The sequence below is a fragment of the Saccoglossus kowalevskii genome, chromosome 15, assembly GCF_978046115.1.
Source record: "Saccoglossus kowalevskii chromosome 15, keSacKowa6.1, whole genome shotgun sequence".
In the NCBI taxonomy this organism is placed as follows: domain Eukaryota; kingdom Metazoa; phylum Hemichordata; class Enteropneusta; family Harrimaniidae; genus Saccoglossus; species Saccoglossus kowalevskii.
Window position 1 is genome coordinate 14,705,821 of NC_140655.1, and position 9,786 is coordinate 14,715,606.

Sequence of the window (9,786 nt, forward strand, 5' to 3'; positions counted from 1 at the left end):
CGTACGTTTATTAGAGTACTACTGTATGAATTTTTGTTTACTGCCAAGTACCGGTGATCTATGGATTTGGTTAACTTTTAACTTTTACAAAACTGAGAAATTTGAAAATAGAAAGTCTGGAGGTAAAGAAACAACTGACACTGATTTATTTACTTTGAATATAAACATTACTCTACTGGTCATCATTCTATCATACTTCACGATAAAAAAAAAATATTTTAAAATCATAAACCTCCCACACCTTGACAGCAATATTCCTATCTCTCCAGCCTATTGTGTGTACATTCTACAGTTGACATGTTAAGTGGAGCCTGCAGCTCATGTGTACCCCTTCAGCAATGTCGTCGCATTAATTTATTACAATACCGTTTCTGTACTGTAACTCAAAAAGTTGTATGGCAGATACAACGATATTGTGGGAAAATACCTTTGCCACAAATGATTGCTGATGTTCGAAAAAAGTGTCTGGGTAGGAAGTGATACCATAAACTGTTGTTGGTTTATTTATTTCGAAACAAGTTTATATATGTAAATGGTTTCGTTAATTTAATTGTAATCATATTGATAGAGAATCACGTACATGTTGCTTTCGCAGAATTGTTGTCGAGCAATGAATCGTCAACAGCAATCGTGTTATTGGCGTATAGTCTACCTAATGGTAAATGCATATCAGTTCCCGTTTGGACGTAGTCAAACAATTTTATGAACTTATAGAACGACCTTTGTGTGTGTCTTAGCCGTGCCTGGACCGATTACATTCAAACTTCACATGTACATATTATACATGTGCACACCGATTTGTTTCATGATCTGATTCAAGATGGCCGACGGCCGGCCATTTTTGTGATACAAAATAATCAAAATCAAGCATTTCTGGCATTCCGCAACCGGATCTCTGCTGTCTACAGTTGGATTTTGTTCAACCTTGTACATACATTAAACAGTATTGAACCCTGATGCACGTCATTTAAAATGACCAACTGATTTCAAATAGCCAACTGGCGGCCATTTTGTTCTAGTGCCATATTTCTGACATGCTTTGACTGATCATGTTCAAATTTAATATTCATTATACATCCTGTCATCGATATAGAGATGTATTTAAAAAGCTTTTCCAGTCAATATCTCTCAATATGGGCAAGTACTCGTTTGACGATCAGACACAAAATTAATCATCAGCTTCTGGATCTATATCTGACATGTTTGTGTTCCAACTATATTATTATAATTGTGTCATGTATGGCTTGTTTTCATAAATATACTGCAGTAAGTATCTGCAAGACTTGCCTTTGAGAGACACGGCGTAGAAACTGTGTGATAAATCAATGGCTTATAGTTATTGGTGGATAATATATAACGTACGCCTAAGTAATTAGTTGAACTGTAAGCAATTTTATAAGGAGAGCGTGGAATTTTAAAGCTGGAAGTGTTCTCTGACAAGTAATCAAGTGGTTTACATGATACCTTCCCAGTGTAAGTGTAGTTTGTGTTTTGTACACACTACGTCCTACTTGTAACACAATTGTCACCGATCGGTTTTGTGATGCATATTGCAGTGTCGGTATGTGGTGCCTGCCACAACAGAGCAGGATGCGCTTGTCACCTCTTGATTGACGAATCTCTCCCTGAATTGGCTATGTTGTACCGTTTTCTTTCGCAATCGTAAAGTTGCCTGTGGATTCTGATGTTGTCGGAGTTTGCTTATCGACATTTAATTATTGGCATCCCATTTTTTCATACAGAACAATAAAGACAACAAATTTGCTTAATCCCACAGCTCGGTCTTGATATTCAGAATACTATGACTTTTAGCAAGTTTATTTTAAGTGTCGCATTTGTCGCACCGCATCGTTGTGGGTCACATAAGAAGTATCAATTATGTGTCAACATAATTCGAACGCATAATAGACTGTAGGTCTTTAATACTGTGGTACAATACTGCACTACAATTGCTCCTTTGTGAAGTTTCAAACAATTAGAATTATCATACACCGAAAATGCATGCCATCACACTATCACGATAAAAGACTCAATATTTATGCTTTAGATTATTTATTGTCCTGCAATTCAACAAGTTTTATAGCATGCAATAACAATAATAATAAACTAAATTTCCATTAGACATGCAACTAAACTACACGTACGATTTATTTACGAGCCATGCGATTGCAGTAATATAATTCGCGGAGTGATTTCATGAATGAGGTACCCTTCATTTCCGTCGATTTCCTGCAATAAGAGAATTAATAATTAAGACTTTGATTTAAAGATGTGTTTACCATCCACGAAAAAGTTGCGTTGAAGACATGCAACAATACTCGTTAGATAGAAAATGAAAAAAAAAAGTGATTTTCAGTTTACGTACAAAAACAAATGGTTTAAAACTTAATGAATAATTGCATTGGTTCATAAAACGACAAATCGGATGTTTGCTACAATATCAGGCCATTATGCATCCAATAGAGTTATATTTTAGTTATATAATATATAATTATCTACTTTCAGTATCAAACAAGAATATTTTTTTTTTCAAATTGCATTAAACAAATTACAGCAATACAATATTAGACTACAATTAATCAAAAGTAAAATAGTGTCTATCTCGAAGATGTCATTATCATTATCATTATGCTCAATTGTTTCATGTGCATATTTTTTTCCCACTATACATGCTATATGTCCGAGGAAACTATTTAGCTGCCAGATAGTGGCGCCCCAATGATGGCTGGTAGCTCTACAGTTAAAAATATTCATTTAACAAGATGCCCAGCAGAAATACATTATACAGTCAATATCAAGAATTTTAGTTAATTTTATAACAAATGTGGGCGCGAGAAAAGAGAAGATGTATTTAGACCTCACATCAAAATGAATTATTTAGTTTGCATGATACGTACCGCTTAAGCAGAACACAAATACTTTTGAGCATAGTCGCATGTAGTGTCGTCTAATTTCCATGTATTGTTATAATACCTGTATATAAGGACAGAAGAGATTTTTTAATTTGATGAAATTGTTTGCATTTGTAAGCACGATGCTAATAAATTTGCAACTGAAGGTAAAATGCAATTGTGTCAAAATGTGTTTATAATTATGAGGAGATTTTTGTTCAAATCCAATGAAATTATTGATATAACAATCATATTGATATAACAAATATCATTTTTTCACGATATGTCACCAGGCTTAGTTTTAAAATATTTTTGTCGTAGAATACATTTGTAAGTTATACTAAAAATGCTATTTTAATACCATTTTGTCAAGCAAATTTTCTTTTTATCCTAAAATGTCACAAATGTAAACATAATGACAATAGTTTATTTTTTATTTTTGAGGAACGTCTTACTTTAAAACTGTGCTAAAACATGTAATTAGACTTTCTGTATTTCCCATAGTACACTATCAACAATAACAAAAACAACATAATACATAGTATATATTATATGCACTCACCACAAATGGAGACAGGAGCCACTTCCATTGGGCTCATTTGGTTGAAACAATTCTGAATTAACCGATATTGTTGAACCACCAGTGAAGGTAATGGTATTGCCTGATATGCTCCCATCCACCCAGAAACTTCTATTCTCTCCATTTGTTTTAATTACGAGCTGTGCACGTTCTAAATCGTTCTGGTCAACAATTTGGAATAGAGATCCAGAATCACACTGAGCATTAGCCGGAAGCGCTGTACTAGAACTAGGACGCGGTAAATCTGTTGAATATACGACCATTACAACATTATTAATAAGACATCACTCATACATGGAATATTTTCAGAACACGTGAATGTGTTGCCGTATAAATGTAAATGTAGAACTTGAGTATTCATTGACCTTGTGTAAACATTTTGCGGAAAACTATAATATATATATATATATATATATATATACATAACGATCACTGTACCTGCACATAGATACTTCTGATTGTAGTCGCACGTCGTATCATCCAATTTCCAGTCATTGTTGTACCACCTGTAAATATGATTGTATTTGATCGCTTTATAACGGCAATATGTACTCAAAATGACCTTCGTACTACATGACAAGTTGTTCAGATAGCTATTTTATGATAATTAAATTACTCTGCAATGTATATCGTCATTCTGACAGTGTTTAAATAAACATCAAACTGTTTTAACATACAAAGCAAATACGGAATAAAATGTAATAATGAAAACAGGCCTTGTATTTTGTACTCACCACAAATGGAGACATTGCCCACTTCCATTTGGTTCATTACTGTGAAACAAAGACGAATCTACTGACATTGTTGAACCATCACTGAATGTAATTGTACTGCCTGAAATCGTGCCATCAACCCAGAAGCTTCTATTTTCTCCATTCTGTTGTAGTGCATGTCTTGCCCTATTCAAACTAGCTTGACTATTAACTTTATATGGAGATTTACATTGATTAGCCGCCGGATACACTGCTTCTGTGCTTGCTTTTGGCAGAGCTGAAAAATTTGTTATCAACAACAATTTTATAACGTAATACATTGATACAAAACGAGCTCGAATAGCTAAAAAAAACAGTGAAAAAACTAAATTATAACTGGGTATCACCAGAAATTAAAAACCCACAACTGTATTAATTAATGGAATAAAAAAAATACAAAATACATACATACATACCTGGGCAGTCATAAATTATATTGGCTAAAAAAATATCAGCGTTACTCAAATAATCACGCTCGCCCATTTTGTCTTGGTCAGCTGGGTTATTCGCTGTTATTGTATCCTGGCCATTCGTGCTGAAATACTGAATTTATTTTGACTTGTAAATATCACACAGTGCATGTATCAGGGGATATTTAGTGTGTAACTGCGCGGTAGCCCTTTGAACGCCATAATTATTGTCAGAAAAATATGTTATATTTAATTGACAATTTTAAACAAAATGGACATAATTTTATATGAGCTACAAGTCTTCATCATATGTTTGGAAATATTATAAAAAAACGTATGTAGGTTTGAAATTTGTGAATGGTGACTGAAGTTGACTTTAGCACTCGGTGTGCTGATGTGTTGATATACAAGCTTCAAACGTAAAGATCTATTGCATAAGACCTAACGTATTTTGAGTGATCACATATGGCGAATACAGTTAATGTTTCAATATTTACAATATAGTCCTACCTTAGCACCATAATGCATAAGCGATCCAATGTCGTATGGCACGTTGTACATATTAACATCCGCAGAGGTATATTTGTTGAAATTGTGACCCATACCCGACTCGATGTTTTCCCAGTGAATTGTAACGTAATCATCTCGGTCCGTGCGACTTTGTTCATGCCAGAATCCTATTGCATGACCAATTTCGTGAGCAATAGTTCCCCTCTGTTTCATGAAGCAACATAAAAAACTAGTTAAGATACGTGAACAATAACATAATTAGATTAAAATTACTTTGTATGGACACTTGTTAGTATCTGCATAATCAATTACTGATATGTGAACGATAATTGGTGAATGTGGTGTGACTTGAGAATATATTGCATTATATATATTTTTCAAATATAATTGTGCGACTCTTATTATGTATGTATTGCTTTGTTTTTGTTTCGTGGGAATTAGTCCTAAATCATGGACAACAGCGTTAAATAACTTAATGAAATATGAAATAAATAAAAAAAATACGGGATGTTTTTTGTCATAGTGAACTTGTGTAACGTAAATTCTTATATAGAAGGAATATTGGCAAACGATGGCAGCAATGACAACAATATATAATAGTAAACCACAATGCTTAGCTCATTTAGTAGAGAGATTATGCATTTTCACTACTCGTTGGTCTTAAAATCTTTTGAATCACGGGTGTTACTGCTCAAAACAATCCCATTTTAAATAGGAAAAAAAATTTACTAAGCAATTGCATTATGTAGTTTCAGAAAAAAAACTTAAAACTCATAGCATATCGGTCCTTTAATCACAATACACTACCGATTAGAAACGTGATCGGTGGGAAAATTTGAATTTCATTGGGAATACCTTATAAGGTAGAGATTACGTGCTATCGGGAACGTATTGTATTATACAAATATAAATACCTCTTGTAATTTAAAAATGCTGTTTTTAATAATTAACTATAATAATAGGATTATTTAACTTGATTTAACCAATGTGAAACTTTGTACATAGAAATGTGTTGTCTGTTATGCCCGATTCAGCATTTCCCATTTCTATGTGAATATTGACTATTCCTTGAAATATTAATATTATTGAACTGATATAATACAACACTTATCACAAGTGTACAAAAAACAAGAATACTTAAATACAAACGTCACTCACATATTCACAACCATATCCGATAGAAATATCTTGAACACCCCAACCAGTGAGACCAACGTAAGTCCAGCATCTATGAAGGTAACATATACAGAAATGTATCACTAATAATATAAACCTTCACACAACAACGCCAGCTATGGTAACGGTACAGACGTTAACTAATATGCTCAAAGACTGTTACTAATTGAGTGTTTAAAATTGTTAGTAACCTTACCCATCATCTTTTTTAAAGTTAATTCTATCAGAATGCCCCGCGCCCGAGTTATACGGTGGGAATCTAATACAAGTGTTGCTCTCCCAGTAGGTCATCGCTTGTTTTATTACGACAGCATCAGATTGACCTGCAATAATATAGATACATGTTGTGTACTGCAAACTTGATACATGAAAGCACAAACTATCAAACAGACATATACTTACTTGTTGATGATATCACATATGGCACAATAGCATTATTCCAACGCTTTGAAAGGCTAGTTATAGCTTTTCTTGCACCGACCCCACTTGCTTCAGCGGCTATTATTGCTTCAATGTCGGTTTCTTGCTCAGAAGTTAACTTTATATCAGACTCAAATGTATCAGGACTTTCCGTTTCTTCCGGTGGTTCGGGAGGAGGTGCCTGTTAAAAAATAAAATCAGAAATCTGACAACTTAAAATACTAAGTTTTGATTTACCCCAATATGTTAATTATCACTTACTGCGTTGATGCAATGTACAAACATCGCCACCATAACAAATATACATATTGATTGAATATGAAGCATAGTAACCAATTCTTCAGAACGGTAACCAAGTCTGTAAAACCAAATATTAAAATCGTTACTAATGACACAATGAAACCACTAGGCACACTTATGTTGTTGTTGTTTTCTGAATATGCCATGATTTCTGAAATAATTATGTGCGTGTATACATTACTTAAGTGGTTGTGTTTTTATCACTCCTAGTTTTCTGCTTTCAGTCAGCCATGTTAAATTATAATTATTATAAAAAAAAAATACTTCAAAGAACTGAAGACCAAAAATTTTGCAATAACATTTATGAGATACAAAACACAAATTTCTTCATTTTTGTTATTTAATATGCAGCGACAATAATCACTAATTAAATATGAACTACTGTAGACAAACGGGAATTTCGTATATCCTACATTTGTTAGGTAGTCCTGTGAATGCCCATTAAAAAACATTTCCTTTGAAGCTGAATCGCAATAGGCTAATAAATGACATGAAATGTACAGTTCCCATGGGATCAGTGCTATTCGTAGTTTTAATTCTACATACAGGTAGGGTTACAATCACTGAAATGCACATATCGTTGGGTGTTTTTTCAGGGGATATTGACTACACGCTGAATAGTGATGGTATGATCGCATTTAATTCAATACATTGTATAGTCAGAATGATGATAAAAAACATGTATTCATTTTTTTAACCTCGTGTTTGACAAAAAATAGATAACAAACTCCAAAAAGTAGATAATTAAAATAAGGTGGTTTCCAAGTCGTCAACACTAGCAGTTCTGATGAAACACCACGAAAGAAGAGACAACTACAAATGCCGAAATGAATACACGCGTGCGAACATAGGTGCCAAGCATCTATACAAATAGTAGAGCGCCATAGCAGAGTATTCAAGATAAACTGGGCATAGATGCATAATTTGACCAAGAAGCCGCACAAATGGTAATCGGTAAAATATCAAAGCAGTTTGTTTTACGTTATGGAAGAAGTTGGAGTATATGATTTCGCTAAAAAAAATTAAAAAAAGGATGCGAAAAGGACATTTTTTTAATTATCAATAATTTGGTGCATGTCTGAAGATACGTTATTATGGGTTATAAAATAGATATGCTGAAAACAATTCATCGTTATCACAGAAATTACGATAACAATTATCATACTCACGTACTGTAGATACTGCAGAAGATACACACGCAATCGGTAGTGTCAGAATGAATTGAAACTGAGAGTACGGTGTGTTTATATGCGGTTGAATTGGCCAAGAATTTACATATTTCTGACGTAGTTTTTAAATCCTGTATAACACACCCACATACTGTTTCCAGAACATTCTGTGTTAGAAAATGTAATTAAAATATCGAAACTATTTTTTAAATTTTTTAGGTTGATTTTCGTTACAGAGGTAACACTATTTAGTAAAAAATTATTGATTTTTTCTATTGTACCTTCAACTTTCATGTTCATTCTGCTTACAGTGTTTTTCTTGAGTTATACTAGTTAAATTGGAAGTACATGTTGTAACCTGCGTGATACACCTTCTATGAACCTTTTGTAAGCATGTTCAGATGTATTTTGTTTCACTTCAAACATATTAGCTTTCTCAAAACAAGTAGTTCATCCACTGACAATAAATTAACAAAGCGTTTGACTTCAGAATGCCGACTACTTTGTCTGGGTCGTGAAGTGAAGTTATTTGATCAAGTAATCTACAATGCAGATTCCTTTTCTGGAAATTTTAAGCTATTTTACTAATTTTATTTTTTTTCGAATTTAACCATATCGTCTGTATTTTTTCTGTATTTATTACAATCCAATTTCGTGTATCCAATTTTAACGTCGGGAAAGAGAAACAATATTCGATGAATGGAATTATGTATGGTATCAAGAGAATTGCTTGTTTTATTTGGAAATAGTCAGATATGATTGTCTTTGTTCTGTACTTTAGAAAATAATATTTTTCTATGATTCTGGTATAGCAAAATTTTTTAGTTGAGATATATTCATTATTTTTTCATCCTTGTTGTGTGTGGTTTTTACGTTTCAGTGTTAAAATTCTAAACTGCTTAAAATATGTTATTTTGCATAAATTATTTATAATATGTTAACTCGGGTGTAAATGTTATTAGGCCGATTTGACATTTGTTTTACCTTTCCCGCTTATGTCGATTTCGTTTGACAATGAATAAAACACATATAAATCACTAGAAAAAATCACGAGAACAAATTTGTTTTCGTTTGAAACCTCTGACCGTTCCCACAACGACATAGAGAACGAATAGCACCTACAAATTATTAAATAACACAACAACATAATTGAAACATAATGTTCAATCTGAGGCACATGTAACAAAATGGCAGATAAGTAGTGCTTTGACTTAAAAGTCGTAATTTTGCCGTTAACTGTGCGTCATGAAGTGAATACATGATACATATCAAATGATCCTATTTTTTCGATTAATTACTTTAGTTCTGGTATTACTCGGATATTTCTAACAGTTTATTATTTTCGAATTTAACCACTTCTTTACAATCAAATTCCGGAGTATTCAGAAAAAAGAAAACAATACATTATTTTCAGCCCAATTAAAATAATCCCATGTTTCCACCCGTGACTCTATTGTCAACATTTTGTTTGCAGATAGTAAAACAAAACACTCTAACCACGGAAATACATTACATTACATTACTACACAATTTACGTTAGCTTCGCAATTTTTCTAGTGTTATGACATGGTATTTCAA

At 32.9% G+C, this 9,786-nt stretch overlaps 1 protein-coding gene across 1 annotated transcript; it reads right to left on the reverse strand.

The window, feature by feature from the left end:
* Nucleotides 1-2,035: 2,035 nt before the first annotated feature.
* LOC146733983 (uncharacterized) lies at nt 2,036-8,252 on the reverse strand. The gene is made up of 11 exons (XM_085508454.1): nt 8,209-8,252; nt 7,001-7,097; nt 6,722-6,920; nt 6,516-6,642; nt 6,302-6,371; nt 5,131-5,347; nt 4,206-4,461; nt 3,910-3,977; nt 3,454-3,715; nt 2,898-2,973; nt 2,036-2,229 (listed from the first exon to the last, which is right to left on the reverse strand). The coding sequence occupies exons 2-10, from the start codon at nt 7,064-7,066 to the stop codon at nt 2,901-2,903; spliced, it is 1,338 nt and encodes a 445-aa protein (XP_085364580.1). The 5' UTR covers nt 7,067-7,097; nt 8,209-8,252; the 3' UTR covers nt 2,036-2,229; nt 2,898-2,900.
* Between the last annotated feature and the right edge of the window lie 1,534 nt (nt 8,253-9,786).

Excerpts from the sequence above, each read along its gene's own strand:
- LOC146733983 (XM_085508454.1), bottom strand. The coding sequence starts at position 7,066 with ATGCTTCATATTCAATCAATATGTATATTTGTTATGGTGGCGATGTTT. Across the intron at positions 4,462-5,130 it reads TGCTAAGGTAGGACTATATT|CTCTGCCAAAAGCAAGCACA; the intron begins GTAAATATTGAA and ends CAAATTTTTCAG. Across the intron at positions 3,716-3,909 it reads TCAGAAGTATCTATGTGCAG|ATTTACCGCGTCCTAGTTCT; the intron begins GTACAGTGATCG and ends TATATTCAACAG.